The sequence below is a fragment of the Perca fluviatilis genome, chromosome 7, assembly GCF_010015445.1.
Source record: "Perca fluviatilis chromosome 7, GENO_Pfluv_1.0, whole genome shotgun sequence".
Classification (NCBI taxonomy): Eukaryota; Metazoa; Chordata; class Actinopteri; order Perciformes; family Percidae; genus Perca; species Perca fluviatilis.
The window spans coordinates 41,530,750-41,547,423 of NC_053118.1; the positions used below are offsets into that span (position 1 = coordinate 41,530,750).

The 16,674-nt window shown below is 40.7% G+C and overlaps 2 protein-coding genes and 1 long non-coding RNA gene across 9 annotated transcripts in view; 2 read left to right on the forward strand and 1 right to left on the reverse strand.

The window, feature by feature from the left end:
* LOC120562392 (interferon-inducible GTPase 5-like) overlaps window positions 1-16,674 on the reverse strand; it is a 161,553-nt gene that overhangs the window by 86,914 nt on the left and 57,965 nt on the right. The window lies entirely within an intron of this gene.
* Window positions 8,261-8,843, forward strand: LOC120562420. The gene is made up of 3 exons (XR_005639786.1): window positions 8,261-8,373; window positions 8,467-8,491; window positions 8,734-8,843. It is a non-coding gene; the product is annotated as an uncharacterized LOC120562420 (long non-coding RNA).
* Window positions 10,341-14,845, forward strand: LOC120562396. 7 transcript variants are annotated; one of them, XM_039806120.1, is made up of 9 exons: window positions 10,341-10,519; window positions 11,116-11,186; window positions 11,266-11,594; window positions 11,681-11,770; window positions 11,852-11,905; window positions 12,345-12,511; window positions 13,772-13,856; window positions 13,975-14,032; window positions 14,112-14,845. In XM_039806120.1, the coding sequence occupies exons 3-8, from the start codon at window positions 11,289-11,291 to the stop codon at window positions 13,978-13,980; spliced, it is 708 nt and encodes a 235-aa protein (XP_039662054.1). In that variant the 5' UTR covers window positions 10,341-10,519; window positions 11,116-11,186; window positions 11,266-11,288; the 3' UTR covers window positions 13,981-14,032; window positions 14,112-14,845. The 7 variants fall into 7 exon arrangements, with proteins under 7 accessions (XP_039662054.1, XP_039662052.1, XP_039662055.1 ...); XM_039806118.1 differs by lacking the exon at window positions 10,341-10,519 and having other exon boundaries at window positions 11,181-11,594; window positions 14,112-14,172; window positions 14,438-14,845; XM_039806121.1 differs by lacking the exon at window positions 10,341-10,519 and having other exon boundaries at window positions 11,181-11,439; window positions 11,518-11,594.

A 16,674-nucleotide genomic window follows, 5' to 3' on the forward strand; every position in this document is an offset into this window, starting at 1 on the left:
CTTCCATAACATGTCTTCTTTCAGAAAACATTCATGTCACTACATTTTCTCTAACACACCTAGCCTAACATTGGTGTGTTCAGGCCATCCCATTAACACAATCCATGTTGTTTCCTCAACATATGCAGTCAGTTCAGCCCTTATCCAATGCCGGCAAGGACACTAGACAACCTGGGAAGGAGTAATAAGCAGGACCGTAGGTTGGGCCGACATGTGGAAGATCCCCAAAGCCAGGCTGAGTTTCCTCACAAGGTCCACCTACGACACCCTCCCAGCCCCAGCAACCTCTGTCTGTGGTATGGCTCAGAGGAGAGCTGCCAACTCTGCGATGCCCCAAATCTGAGCCTGCAGCACCTCCTGCCAAGCTGCACAACAGCACTGACCCAGGGTCGGTACAGGTGGCGCCATGACCGAGTCCTGAGGAAGCTGCTGGAGATCCTGAAGGTACGCAGGGCGGAAACAGCCAGGGAGCGCCTACCACCGACATCAAGGAGGCCAATCCACTTTGTCAGAGAGGGAGGAGGGGCCCCTGGCAGGCAGTTGTGAGTGGAACTGAGAGTGGACCTCGATCGGCAGCTCAGGTTTCCAACAGAGATCACCACAACCAACCTTCGACCGGACATCATTCTCTGGTCTGCCACAGCCCGGGCAGTAATCTTGGCAGAGCTCACTGTCCCGTGGGAGGGAGGAATGAAGGCAGCCTTTGAGAGGAAAAAAGACCGGTACCTCCACCTCACAGCCGAATGCAGAGAGGCTGGGTGGTCAGCTGTCAGCTACCTGGTGGAAATCAGCTGTAGGGGGTTCGCTGGAGCATCCACCAAGCACTTCCTGAAGAGCATGGGAGTCACCGGCCCCAAACTCAGAAAGGCTCTGAAAGACCTGGCCAAGGAGGCTGAGCAGGGAAGCTTCTGGCTTTGGTTAAGAAGGAAGGACCAGGCGTGGGGAAAGCAAGGGTCCTAGGGTCAGCTGCATTGGGCAGCAGGGAGATCAACATGCTTCACCAAACCTAACAACCGCGGTCCCACATAACCTGTGTCATGACGGTGGTTATCAACTAGCTCAGTCAACCCAGGGTTAGTTTACAGACAGACAGACAGACAGACAGACAGGCAGGCAGACAGGCAAACAACCATCAGGGTTTCCCAATCCAGCGGCGCGTGCGTTCACATAAAAGAGGTGGTGTTTGTGCACCACAACAAATTGCCAACATCTACCAGAGCCACATATTTTAACCCTCATGCCCATCTTAAAAAAACTTACTCTGGACACCTTTGAGGCAAAAATGTCCACGCACACAAAAACTGTTATTAAATCATCATATATCAATATTTTTTTCTGCTTATTTTTCATAAATCACTTAAACAACTTTCTAACCTAATCAAAACCACCAAACATTCAATAATTGTCAGGATTTTAACCCTTTAAATGCCAGTTTATTTATTTTAAGTATTTCATTTTTTATTAGAAAAAAACACAAAAAATGATTTTTTCCCATATAATAAATAATATCTAGATATTATTATCTAGATTCTGCTTTTCTTTCATAAATCACTTAAACAACTTCTAACGTGTTCAAAACTACCAAAGATTTAATAGTTTTTTAGGATTTTAACCCTTTAAATGCCAGTTTAATTCTTTAAAGCAATTATTATTTATGAAAAACCCAACAGAACATTAATTATTTTCCATAAAATAAATCATAGGGGAATGGGGCTTTGGTGGTGATTAGAGACTTGGATATGTCAAAGATAAGCAACAAAACTGATTTCATTGCATTAGTATTTTTTATGTAGTTCCAGATACTCCCTCTGGACACCTTCGAGGCAAAAATGGCCCCATTGACTTCCATTATAACCACATGTTTTGATCTCACTGCCTTTACAGTATAAAACCATGCATTCTGTAATGTCAGCATTTTATTCATCAAGTCATATTTGACATTTTTACAGTATTTCACCAGATTCAACCATTTTGCCCTCGTAGGCCGATGCATGAAATCATTGTATTTTTGCCAGTTATATTATGGAGCCGTGTGTGTGTGTGTGTGTGTGTGTGTGTGTGTGTATGTGTGTGTGAGAGAGTTTGTGTAAATCTGTAAGCAAGCAATGATCATTTTTGGGGTGAAAAAAGGCATCTTTTGAAGGATGCATTTCATGTGTCTTTGAAGACGTGCTTGAATAAAAACATTGTCTCCTGCATTTGCTGTAAACTGGCGCTTATCATTTCAAATGGTTTGTGGGACATGGTGGCCCTGAAGACTGAATCAGAATCAGAAAGGGTTTATTACCAAGTACGTTTTTTAACGTTTGTTTTGGTGTTGTTGTTGGTGCACATCACACATTCTCTAAATGGAATATTAAACAATATAAGTATAGGTATAAACAATATAAGTATAAGTATATGTACACAGTATGTATTAAATTAAAAATAAAGATAGAAATAAAAAAAATAAAAACAATAAAAAATAAATAAATAAATAAAAAATACAGTCCCCCACTATGGACATCCCACAGGCTCCGGGTGGATTCCCCTTTGGACCGGTACACACCAGCCAAGTGTGAAGTCCCATGTATGTTCGAATCCACATCACTCCATCCTGAAATTCAGTGGTGCAAAAAGTGGGTATGCGCTATATGCGGTGCATAGGGGCGCAGCACCATGGGGGTGCCAAAGTGATGGTAAAAAAATAAATAAAAAGATAAGAAATTATTTTTTATATGTAGATTGCTTTTGTTTCTAAATAATTTCTGCATTTCCTCAATGTTACATAACATTGTAGAGGACTAACAGGCTTGAGTAGGTGCCCTATCTCATAAGATTCCATCATAGAATTTTTGATTGACATGATTGTAAGAGAGGGTCATGTTGCCATATTATAGTAGGATTCATAATATCGCCAGCAGGGGCGCCGTGAGCCCTGAGCGAGCAGGTACAGTAATGAATTGTCGTCTGTGGAAAAAGATGGATAAAGCAAAAAAGCTGTCGGGGGCTAAACATAGAAAAAGAAAGAGGGAAAAGGACATCTGTTGTCTGTGACATGGAAGCTATAATTACCGTGTCACATCGCTCTCTTTAAAGGTCTGTGCTAAGTGGCTCTCCATATTTGTACTTTTAAAATCCAAACTGTGAATGTAATTTCAACAGCAGCACAACCTTACTGAATACTAGTTGTCTTATCTGATACCATCTGATGCTATCTGATTTAAGAGGTGTGAGGATGGTGGACCAGGAAAGACAGGGGAAGGCAACAGGTAGGTATAACATTAGGTGGAAGTGTAGGGGGAGCCACTTGATACCAACCGAATCATTTCTTAATATTATTCATATGGAAAAACTGATATGGAAAATCAATTACATAATGTTTGTTTGACAATATGTCTTAGTGGAGAAGAACACAGGCAAGGAGTGAATGAGACAGACATGAGGTCAGTGATGACATCACGTAGAGATGAGACCAGTGATGACATCAGGTAGAGATGAGACCAGTGATGACATCAGGTAGAGATGAGACCAGTGATGACATCAGGTAGAGATGAGACCAGTGATGACATCAGGTAGAGATGAGACCAGTGATGACATCAGGTAGAGATGAGACCAGTGATGACATCAGGTAGAGATGAGACCAGTGATGACATCAGGTAGGAGTTCTATTAGTTAGACCACACTAAACTAAAGGTCCAGTATGGTTTGAAGGTCTGTTGACCAACCTATTCACTGTGTCCTTTTTGGGGAAACAATAGTGCAGACAGAGATGAAAAATATAACAATTAGCCTGTCTGACAGCGGAGACGTAGTAAACAAATCAGAATGCAAATTTAAACATATGCATATGCATATGCTCGAATGCCATCAATGATAATTTATTTATTTTAATGAAAATACAGTACAAGAAAAAAGTGGGCTACGATTAGGTGGTTGCCACGGGGGCAATCAGGGGTGATGATTAGGTTGCCACTTGTCACAATTTGGTTGCCAAGGGCAACCGTTAATGTTGAGCCTGTATTTATATATATATGTATGTACATATATATACAGTACAGGCCAAAAGTTTGGACACACCTTCTCATTCAATGCGTTTCCTTTTTATTTTCATGACTATTTACATTGTAGATTCTCACTGAAGGCATCAAAACTATGAATGAACACATATGGAATTATGTACTTAACAAAAAAGTGTGAAATAACTGAAAACATGTCTTATATTTTAGATTCTTCAAAGTAGCCACCCTTTGCTTTTTATTAATAAGGGAAATAATTCCACTAATGAACCCTGACAAAGCACACCTGTGAAGGTAAAACCATTTCAGGTGACTACCTCATGAAGCTCATTGAGAGAACACCAAGGGTTTGCAGAGTTATCAAAAAAAGCAAAGGGTGGCTACTTTGAAGAATCTAAAATATAAGACATGTTTTCAGTTATTTCACACTTTGTTGTTAAGTACATAATTCCATATGTGTTCATTCATAGTTTTGATGCCTTCAGTGAGAATCTACAATGTAAATAGTCATGAAAATAAAGAAACACATTGAATGAGAAGGTGTGTCCAAACTTTTGGCCTGTACTGTATATATGTACATATATATAACCTTTATTATTTAAAGCCCATAGATGATGATGTCCGGCACACTTATTTATTTATTTATTTTTTTGTTAATTGTTGCTGCATACCCCTCTGACACTGGGTAGTTGCGCCCCGGCTGAAATTGAACGCCTCCCGTGTAGGTTTGTCATTTCCTGAATCAGCTGGATCAAGTCAAGAGTGAAGAAAAGGTGGAAAGAGGATGCCACATCATGGATTCTTGATATGGCATATCTCGTGGGCTCTGACATCATGCCGGTCGGTGCTTGAATGTTGCGCAGCGTCTCAGTATTAGATGGAGACCAGACTTGCCAATTCTTCACTGTCCATTCAATGTTAGGATGGACAGGATCTTCAGTGTCCTCTCCTCTTTCAGAGGAAGGTTAGAGGCACTCACAGAGTTGGAGGACTCCAGTGACCATTTTGTGTCAGACTCCCGAAACTTGTGTCATCTTCAGATGAGTCCTGCAGTTGGCTGGAAGATAAAGGCTCCTTCTCTCTGATCCAGGTCTTTCTCCTTCTCTAGAGCCAGGTGCATCAACACACTAATAGTTGGTTTTGTTTACAGCAAAGGCAGGAGACAATGTTTTTATTCAAGCACGTCTTCAAAGACACATGAAATGCATCCTTCAAAATTATTAGCTTGTTTACAGATTTACACAAACTCTCTCTCACACACAGACTCGCATGAATGCACGCACGCACACACACACACACAAACAGACAGACACACACACGGCTCCATAATATAACTGGCAAAAGTAAGGTGCGCTTTTGTCACCACTAATTATTAGCACTTGTTTACAGATTTACACAAACTCTTTCTCACACAGACATGCATGCATGCGTGCACACACACACACACACACACACACATACACAAGGCAAGGCAAGGCAGCTTGATTTATATAGCACATTTCAGCAACAGGGCAATTCAAAGTGCTTTACATAAACCATGCAAGAGCAGTCAGAAAACAATTTAAAAACATTCAAAGTCAAGAATAAAATTTACAGTGCAGTATAAGAATTTAAAGAACTGAGAGAAACATGAAAGAGAAGTTACAAAACAATTTAAAAAACATTAAATAACATTTACAGTGCAGTATAAGCACTGTTAGGTACTGTTAGTACTACTAGGTACTGTTAGGCACTGCTATGCACTGTTAGGCACTGTTCTAGGTACTATTAGGCCTTGTTAGGCACTATTAGGCCCTATTGGGCACTATTAGGCACTGTTCTAGGTACTATTAGGCCCTGTTAGGCACTATTAGGCATTGTTCTAGGTACTGTTAGGCACTGATATGCACTGTTAGGCACTGCTAGGCAAGGCAGCTTTATTTGTATAGCACATTTCAGCAACAGGGCAATTCAAAGTGCTTTACATAAAACATTAAAGAGCAGTTAAAAACAGTTAAAAAACAAATTAAAACATTAAAGTGCAGGTAAAAATGATTAATAAAAAATAAAAAAAAAGTGACTTGGTGTTTTCGTTACCCATTACAAGATTGCAGTAGTTCTACTTTTCACTACGATGTAGCCGTCGCTACAAAGCTTAGTTTAATCTCGGTAAACCTTGCTAAATCCGGGACAGTTCACAGTCTGTCTCTTGATAAGTTCACAGAAATATCTGACAGTTCACAGACGTGGTCCTTCTTATTGACTTAGTTCTCAGACTAAATCTGACCAGTTCACAGAGGTGGTCCTTGTATGGATATGGACACACACACACACACACACACACACATGGTTGAATCTGGTGAAATACTGTAAAAATGTCAAATATGACCACTTTTTGTTCAAAATGAAATGCTGACATTACAAATGCATGGTTTTATACTGTAAAGGCAGTGAGATCAAAACATGTGGTTATAATGGAAGTCAATGGGGCCATTTTTGTCCTCGAAGGTGTCCAGAGGGAGTATCTGGAATTACATAAAAAATACTAATGCAATCAAATCAGTTTTGTTGCTTATCTTTGACATATGCAAGCCTGTATAAACTGGCTTTTAAAGGGTTAAAATCCTAAAAATTATTGAATGTTTGGTGGTTTTGATTAAGTTAGAAGTTGTTTAAGTGATTTATGAAAAACAAAGCAGAAAAAAATATTGATATATGATGATTTAATAACAGTTTTTGTGTGCGTGGACATTTTTGCCACGAAGGTGTCCAGAGGGTACAAAATGAATCATTTGAGTATAAAAGACATGTAAGAGTAAAAACACTGGATTTAAAAAATTTGACTCAAAAGAAAGGTTCCTACAAAATGTCATGCCATAAGCAGTAACACAGCAAAAATGATCACAAAATGAAAAAAAAAACTTGAGAAAAATGTACAAAAATGACCGAGGAGGGCATGAGGGTTAAATGTCCTCATGCCGCTCTGCAGTTTCTCATTCAGCCAGCAGCTGTACTGCAGGTGCAGCTTACCTAAAGTCTGACTTCACTATCAGCAGGAAGCATCTGCATTGAGGTCCTGAGAGAGGAATTCCCTCTGGCTGCATGCATTCTTCAAACCACACACAGAGTATTCATTCACTTTGCATCCCTGGAATTAGTTTAATATGTTGATGATAATGTTTTATTTTGTCATTCAAAGACAGACAAAAGACTAACCAGACACAGAAGGAGACAAATGTTTTGGGATTTGATTTTATATTCATACAAGAAGTGATCTTTGAAAGAGATAGAGAACATGTGTCTCCAGATGAGTGTGTGTGTGTCTGTATCACACACACATCTGAAGCTGGAGCCCCTGAGGTGCTCCCACAGATTTAAAGTCCTTGTTCAAGGACCAAACTGTGGAGGAACTGAGAGTAAACCCTGACTGCAGTACGTAGATCGAGGAGTGGCTCAACGTGGGTGGAGCTAAATGTTTGACTACGCCCACTTGCCCAAAAGCTACCGGAAGTATGATTTACGGGTAACGGGTAATTACCAGTAGGAGGTAGTAATGCAACGAATTGGATGCCAACTGCTGTAAAACTCTAAAGAAGAAGAAGAAGATAGCTACCGGAAGAGGAAGAATGTGTGACAGTCTAGCGCGCTTTTCTGCCTAGAGGTAAGTTGCCGCTCTCTGTTTGTGTAAATTAGAAACTAATTTATGGAGAAACCACAAAGTTGATCATTAAATTATTAATGCAAGCAACATGCTAAGGCCTCATGTTTATGTCAGTCGTGTAAATAATAACATTTAGGTAGTGGTAGGTGGTAGTTTTTTTTGCAGTTTTGAAGTAGAAGTAGCCGTTAGACATGAAGCGTAGTGGCCGCAGCCTTTTCCAAAACTACTTCTACTCATAGTTGAGTAAGTATTTGAAAGAGTTACTCTTTTCCCAAAACACAATTTGCATTTTCCTTGGTTTAAATATAAATCGTCTCTAACAGAGTGGAGAGTGCACAAGAAGCGCTTGTAAGCAGATACCAAGGCTCCAGCCCCCTCGACATTAAAGAGGGGAAAAAGCATAAACTCATATTCAGACCTTTATGTAGACATGTCATATAAATTATTAGATGGGAGAACATCTTACATACCATTAGCAGAGGATGCTGTTTGAAAAACGTTACTTGCAGAAAGTGTGTACTTGGTAAAATGTTTTGTGAAACATTGAAAACTGATTTAAATTTTGCTTTTCCCCTCCAGATTTGCCTGTATATTTTATCTAGCTACATCGTACCACAGCTTGCACACCCACACTGCACCACAACATTGCACCACATTGCACTACATAACACATACATAACAAAATCAACAGTTCTTTTAAGAACTTCTCTCTCCCTCTATGTCTGTCCTTCTCAGGTAGGTTCACTGCAATGTGTTAAATCATATTTCAAATCCAGGTATATAAACACAGTAACTAATGCGCTGTATTTGTGTGTGTTTCTACCCTAGAGTATGCCTGAGAGAAATAAAGAAGGTAATCAATAAATCATTCACTTGCATTAGAATACATGATAGGCATAATAACAGGATTTGAATATTAACATTTAATGCATGGCGGCCTTAGTCTTTGCGTAGAGCATTACATTTTGGTATTGGAATTTAGCGTTGTCAATGATCAAAATAAATGTTATGAAATACATTCATTCATTCTCTGTGTCCATTTGTTACCTACAGCTACTTTGATTGACCTTGTGTGTGTGTATGTGTGTGTGACAGGTGTCCCGCTGCAGTACCCCCTGCTATATGGAGCCCCACATGCTGGGCTGGAGGCCTCTCATGCTGTCCACGGTCGAGCCCAGGCTGATTTACTTCCTCTTCCCGAGGGAAATGTGGTAAAAAAAACTGTAAATGTCAATTTCAGATGGTAAAAGTTATGTTCTAGCTGGGGTTTAAATGATGCTTTGCCTTTTATGTCTATTCTTTTCCCCTCTGATATATAGAGAGACATTAGTATACTCTTGGATGGTGATACACCAACCATTAATAAATGCACCAACAGTGAACTTTTCCAATGTCCCTTCTGCAAATACGTGGGTGCAAAATGTATGGTTGACAACCATATAAAAGGCCATTCTTCATTAAAACACAAAGGTGCTTATCTTACCTATTACGCAATTTAATTGGTATTTTTTCACAAGTATGAATCTTATTCACTTCATTCCTTTCTTACAGAGTTCACAATGATCAAGTGTGGATTAAGTTGTCGGACGGCAACACATTTTCATTACATCACCACCTAGAGGCCCCCGCTCATCACCCATTGGCTCCTGCAGAGTGTTCCGAGGCCACTAAAGCATCTAGTGAACAAAATAAATTCAGTTGTCCTCATTGCAAAGTGATTTTAAACAAAAAAAACTTCAAAACACACTGCAGGAGAAAACACACCCACCTCTTTGAGACACATGGTGTGTTTGCAGTTGAGAAATCTTTTTCTGGTCCTGCAACACCCATACATGTCATGAAGAATACTTGGGGGCCAACACAGAAGATCATGTGTGAGGTCGACCAGTGTCATCTGAATGCTGACTTTGCTCGAAGGAGCGGGATGTTGCCTTTCGAGTGCCACCACATACAATCTTTATTGTATTGCCCACACACTGACGGTCAAACCATGACACTGACAGGTGAGGCCTTGGAAACAATGGTGAACAATAAATGGTTTGGTGAGGAGCGTAAAGCCAGCCTCTTGTGTTTGCAACAAAATGCTGATGCAGAGGGTGTTCTTCTGTCTGTGCAACTGACTGTGGGTGGTCCACCATTCAAATTTCACATCTCTGTTTATGAAAAAAAGGTATCCTATTACAGTAGGTTCGGAAGAGTGATTGTGTCATATGACTCAAAGCAAAACAACTGGCATTGTCCCTGCTCTAAAGCGAGACAGTCTTGTATTCATAAAGCGGTTGCTAAATGGCATCTGTTTGCCACAAAGAGGGAGCTCTTTAAAGCGCCCATATTATGCTCATTTTCAGGTTCATAACTGTATTTTAAGGTTGTGCCAGAACAGGTTTACATGGTTTAATTTTCAAAAAACACCATATTTTTGTTGTACTGCACAGCTCTCTCTCACTGCTGCAGATCCTCTTTTCACCTGGGGGGTATTCCATCAACGTAGCTAAGAATTGCCAGACTTAGGTGTAAGCTTGAAGCTTGACTAAGCTCCACTTCCCAATCTAGCTCCAAGTCGTTCCATCAAGTGAAATCAGCTGGCTCCACTTGACACTTAGTCAAGCCTCACCTGTTAAGCCTCAACTTGTGCACGCCCACAGGGAAAATAAAAAGCCCATTCTAGTCGAGAACCGAAAACTGTCCAAGATGCCGAAAAGCAAGGGAAAATAGCATGCAGAAATGTTCTCCGCAGCGGAACAAACCCTCCTCATGGAGGTATATGAGGATTACAGCCACATAATCCGAAAGAAGGGCAATACCGCGGCAATCAATATAGCGAGGGGTGTGGCGTTGCAGAATATTGCCGACAGGCTGAATGCGTAAGTGATAAAGAAATGTAAGTATTTCAGCATCATGTTATATAAATCCCCCATCAAAGGAACAAAATATATGTAGACAATAATCTACCAATTGATTTCTTGATGGTTTTTGTTTTAAACTAATCAATTATGTGGACCTATTAATGCAACCAAATCCCTAAAATTAAAAGGAAAATCCCCAAAGAACAAAAAGACAGCCCTAATAAGTAACATTCATATGAACATAATTAAAATAGCATTATTGTTTCACTGCAATTTATGTGAAATTCTCCATATTTTATCATTTGGCAGCTCTAGTAGTAATGTTAGAAAGTGATATTCATCACATTTATCAACTGATTGTTATGCAAATCGATGGGATAGCTTTAATTTATTTCCTGCATTATTATTTATCTAGAATCATTTAGCAAATCAAGCAATTCTATGGAGATGAGGACCCCTGTTACAGTAACTAAGTGAATGCAGGTGACAGCAAATCAATCTATCTCCTATCAATCGGAGGCCCTAACCCTTGTTACATCAAAAGAATGATGATCTCTTTAAATTGCCTCTATGTATGAAATGTGCTAGAGGGCAGACATGGTGTGTGTCCCTCAAGGTTATGTCTCAACAGAAGCACTCTCAGTAGCCAGAGGAGGACCGGCCACCAGGTCAAAATCAAATATAAGAACATTCTTAGCAATGGTAAGTGTTCCATAATGTAATGTGAAATGTATCAGTCAAAATAGATGCGCAGCTATGGATATATATACATGTCTTGCAGCCACCAGAAAGCAGACTGCATCCATGGGTACTGGTGGGGGACCGGTGCCGGAGGAGCTCACACCAGCTGAGATCCTGGCCCTTGGGATAAATAATGGGCCCAAGATAGTTGGGATCGAGGTGGGGAGCTCCTCCAACCCTTTGGCCCCAGAGATCCGGGCCCCATATGTTGAAGGTATTGTCAATCACTGCCCCTATTCTGGTGACAGACCCTCATTAGGGATAACTAACTATGCACCTGTGTGTCTGATAGTGACAGGGGATCAAATTATTCTCCTTGACCCACCACAAGTGCACATTGAAGATGCAGCCGGGACCCAAGTCGACCCAGTAGGTCCTAACCTGTTGAAACATTGCACTACATGCAGTCAGCCCCCTCCCTCTCCCCCATTTAACTGTTGTTTCTCTATTTTCAGGGAGAAGGCCCGAGCCAACAGCCACATGATGATGATGATGACTATGACGATGATGAAACACTCACCGGTCGAGACACTGAGCTCCAAGATGTAAGCCTAATCATTAATGTACTGGTTGTGTTTGAAATGTTAAAATCACACCTTAATAATGTACCACACACCCTCCTGCAGGAACCTAGGCCTTCCCCAGCTGGCAAGAGGACTACATCTGCTGGACAAAGTGAAGTGAGTAGCCATTCCCTTTTACCCACCATTAACTGCGTAGTTGGTTGCACTGACACATTAAGTCATCATAGGACATCCGTGTAATTTATAATCGGTACTGTATCTCCTCCATGCAACGGAGTATAAGAGGCTACAGATTAAGAAGATCAAACTTGAGGTCAGGAAGATGGAAAAGGATGTAAGTATGAATCCAAATGCACAGCAAAAGGTCATTGTTCTTACTGTATTTAATGTTCCATTCTGTCTCCACAGCCTGACCTGCGTGACCCACCAACATAACATTCAAATGTTTCAACACTACTATGTCCTGTCTCACTTAGTCAGAGACACTGAACTTTGGTTTTGATTGATATCACCTGCAGTAAATTGTAGAAAAAGATTCTAAAAATGGATTTAAGAATTGAGCTCTTCAAATTAAGCAAAATGTGCATCCCTATAGAGGTCCCTCACGGCCCTCCCATCCATGTCCTCTGGCATGGGATTGGGGCCCTCCCATCTCTCCTCCAGTGTGACGTCCAGGAGCCTCTCCCTGCGGATGGTTGCGATATTATGGAGGATGGCACAGGCCACCATGATATCGCAGGCACGTTCTGGAGAAACCCTCAGGTATTTCAGACACTGGAACCTGTAGGTATTGGAGCAAAAAGACATTTGAAACTGTAGGGTTGTCTGGGCAGTATTGTAGTTTGAAGGCTATTATCTGAATATGAGGCTGAACCTGGACTTTAGTTGGCCAAAAACCATCTCAATTCGTGCCCTGGTGGAATTGAGGGCACCGTTAAAGGCCTCCTCTGCCTCAGTCCCTGGATCGCTGTATGGCGTTAAAAGGTAAGGAAGACGGGGATAACCCCTGTCTCCAAGGAGGATACCTTCAAACTCCCCTGCAGGGTGAGAAAGGAATGAATGTCATGTACGTGACATGACACATTGAAACATAATGAATGTTAATGTTAAGATATTCTCTTACTTTGAGCAAGCCTCTGTGCCACTGAGCTTGACCTGAAGATTCTGGCATCATGTACCCCCCCAGGCCATTTTGCCTCGATGTTTGTGATTAAATAATTGGCATCACAGATCATCTGTCAGCATGTAGGGTAACAATCGGTTATGCTTGAGACTACTGTTGGGACAATCATGGCTTCAGTAGTAGGCTACATACCTGTACATTCAGACTGTGGTGATTTCTCCGGTCCACATAATCTCTTTCCACTGGTCCGGATGGGGCCACAATTCTCACATGGCTGCAATCAATGCAGCCAAGGACATTGGGGAAGCCTATGTGGAAAAATGAAGGTACAACATCATCAACCTGTGGGCCACTTTACACTTTCCATCAAATGCATTTGAATGTCACAAACCTGCAATTGCATAGAATGTCTCCTTGATCCGCTGTGGGTCATGATGGCCAGGGAAGGTGATGTAGATGTTAAGGAACTGCTCAAGGGCCAGGTAGACTGCTCTTACCTGTAATGTGTTTGCTCTGTGTCATGTTTAATGTATAAATATGAAAGAGAACTATGGAAATTACTTTATTTAAATAAGTATATTACTTCATTGCCATCTGTCTCTGTTTCCAATTAGTCATGGCCTATGACAATATGACATCATGGACACCCTCATGTGATAATCACAAATGAATAGAGTACATATAATTGTTACCTCTCTGCAAACAGTTACCTTGCTTAACTTCTCAGCATCACCAACACTGTAGAGAAATGTACCGCTGGCAAAGAACCGCAGTGCAATACAGACTGACTGCACAGTGATCAGAGACTGGCTGCGGCGAGTGACCCTCATAATGTGTGGTTCAAGCAAACTGCATAAATACACAATGCTTTGCCTGCTGAACCGGTACCTCTCCCACAGGTACGCATCTGTGTGGGTCAACGGGTTGGTCCTGTCCTGGAAGACCCTTGGTGCTGGTGGTGGTCGGAAGGCCCTTCCCCATGCCGTAAGTTCCCTCAATATCACACTGTAGAATCACATCACAAAAAAAATGTTTTGCTCACTGTCAACAGACCAACATGAATGTTTTCATAGTGAATGTATGTTGTCATTAAATCACCAAGGCCTGAAGAAGACCGATTGCAGGACAGAGAAAGGCGACTAGAGCAAAGACGGCAACAGGTGAGAAGTCATGTGATTAATTAGTCTTGTAGTCAACTATTGCTTGCCGACTAAAGCATAATCCCTCCACTTATTTCAGGATTTGGAAGCGGTCCCTCCAAAAAAATTTAGCTATTCAGAATCTGTTTCCGAAGTATCAGGTATTGTTCAAAGCAGTATTATTGTACACACATCCATCAATGTTGTAGAGGTGGTTTTACAGTCATTCTCCATTTTCGTTAAATGAGTATACTTAAAATCTGCTACTGATCTTTTTTACATCTTGCATTGTTATTGTGCCTATAACAACCACAGTGTTTCCTTTCTAGAGGACGCTGAGACCTAGACCGAACAGGGAACGGGTTATGTTGTCTGTTGTGGGCGTTTCTTAGTTCACTGTTTTCTGCCTTCTCCAACCTTTATTAGGGCCCGACCACCATGAAAGGTGACATGTTTGATCATACCACCAGGAGAGCGAAATACCTTGATACTTGCCATTGTAAAACATTCATGGAAGCTTAAGGAATGTACTTGACTAGGCTATAACATCTATCTTTTTTTTCTCTTTACAGATCAAACAAGTTTAGGCCAGGGGTAAAAATAAAAATCAATGATGCAAAGTCTTCTGTCTTAGGTTTATTTGACTTACCTAATATAATTGAGTGTACAAAATAATGTGTCTATGTATATACGGTTTGTCAGTCTCAGGAAAATACTATGATGTATGTATGTATGTGTATATAGAGAGAGAGAGAGAGTCAGGTTAAATGCAGTTCAAATTCATTCATTAGTCTTCTTTCTAATTTTTCCGTATTTCTCGTAGTTTTTCAAATCATTTTCCCATCACTAATACTTTCACTTCAACAGATAGTCTGTGTTCATATCATTAATTTCTGCTGTCTTAGTTATAGTTATGTTGTTCTGCTCTATTCTTCTGATTATCTGATTAATAAATCCCTTCCATTTATTGATAAAGTCGTTGTCTGTCTAACTCATGAGTAGACTTTGGGGTCAATATACAGCTATGAACTTTACGGCTTTTCTTTTGAGATTGATAAAAATACCATATTTATTGAATATAATGTATGATTAAATGACGTTATACTTTAGATTTGATCATTTAATCCATTCAATCTGAGCTTCTTCTGCTCTTAAACGAGGTGGTGCCCCATTAACGAGTACACATTCATTTATTGATTCATAAATTGGTTAAAAGACAAATTTTGAAATGAATATCCCAAATGAATGTTTGAATACATGTGTAGTTATTCACTGATTCACGCTACAAGCCCAACAGGGAGCGTCCACTTTTTGAAAGGCTCTGGTTCTGAATCTCAGATCAACACTGGTCAGTTTAAGAGATTGTCATGAGTTTTTTGAGAGGTGATGAGCCAAGTCCCTCCCTCCTCATTTGCATAAAGTAGCCTGGATTCTACTTAATGCAAATGAAGCAAATATTTAGACACCAAAAAAGCATCACACCACTTGCCAGCATACAGAGTATCTACCGCTATATGTGGGGTTGGAACTTCATCAAATGTGACACACCCAGTTTTTCTGATGCACACCCACATTAGTTTTTTCTGGCTCCGCTAGTTGTCCAACCAGTCAGAATGCATACTTTCATAGTGAAGTGAGGACACACACACACACTCTGGTTGATGATAACAAACTGCGTCACTTCACTTTGTCTGTTGGAAGTTGAAGTTGAAGCTCCTTTTCTACACAGACCTGCTAAGAGACAGACAGAAGAAACAGAAGAGAGCTGCACACTGATGAAGTTCATGGCTGAAAGTTCAGTAAGTGGAGCTGTGATTGGTTGAGATGATGTCTTTGATTGTTGTGGTTAGAGAAACGGTTGAATTGATGGTGAACGTGTGAGTGTTGAAAGACAGACACTTCGGGCAAAACTGTTTTTTATAACTATAGATTTTGGACTATTTATCTTCCATAACATGACAGAAGTCGAGATTTTATAACAAGTTTCCTTGTGTGCTTCGAGTCTTCGCTGTAAAAAAAACTCAAATCCAAATTAAAGTCTAAAGGTGTATTTACTTCAATCAGTGGTGGAACGAAGGAAAACCAGTTAACAAGGGAGGGAGAGGAGAGAGGGAGGGAGGGGAAGATGAGGGAGGAGGAGGAGAGATAGGGAGGACGGGAGGAGAGAGGGGAAGATGAGGAGGGGAGGAGAGGAGAGAGGGAAGAGAGGAGAGAGTGAGGGGAAGATGAGAGGGAACTCCAAGATGGTATCTTTATTCAAATATCAATTCCATTTGCAATTATGTAATTCAATTTGAATATGAATTTTGCAATTGAGAATTCAATATGCAAATTGGTAAAGCAATGTTAAATTTAGTTTGAATTATTTTGACTTAAAATTTGACTGAAAGCTCAATCAACTGCATGACATATTGCCATGGTGTTTTGGTCTCTTTATTTAAATGGTAGTTCACGACGTCCCACTTCTGGGATTGGCAGTGTTGCTCCGTCCAGCGCTTAGCGCCACCCAAGACAATTGTGATTGGTTTAAAGAAATGGCAATAAACCAGAGCACAATTTTCTCCCATCCCAGAATGCTGTGTGGACTAGCCAGACCTTCCTCCGCAGCAAAGCAAGACTATTCAAATGGTATTTCAATGTGGCAGCGAAACAGCACCCAGCCT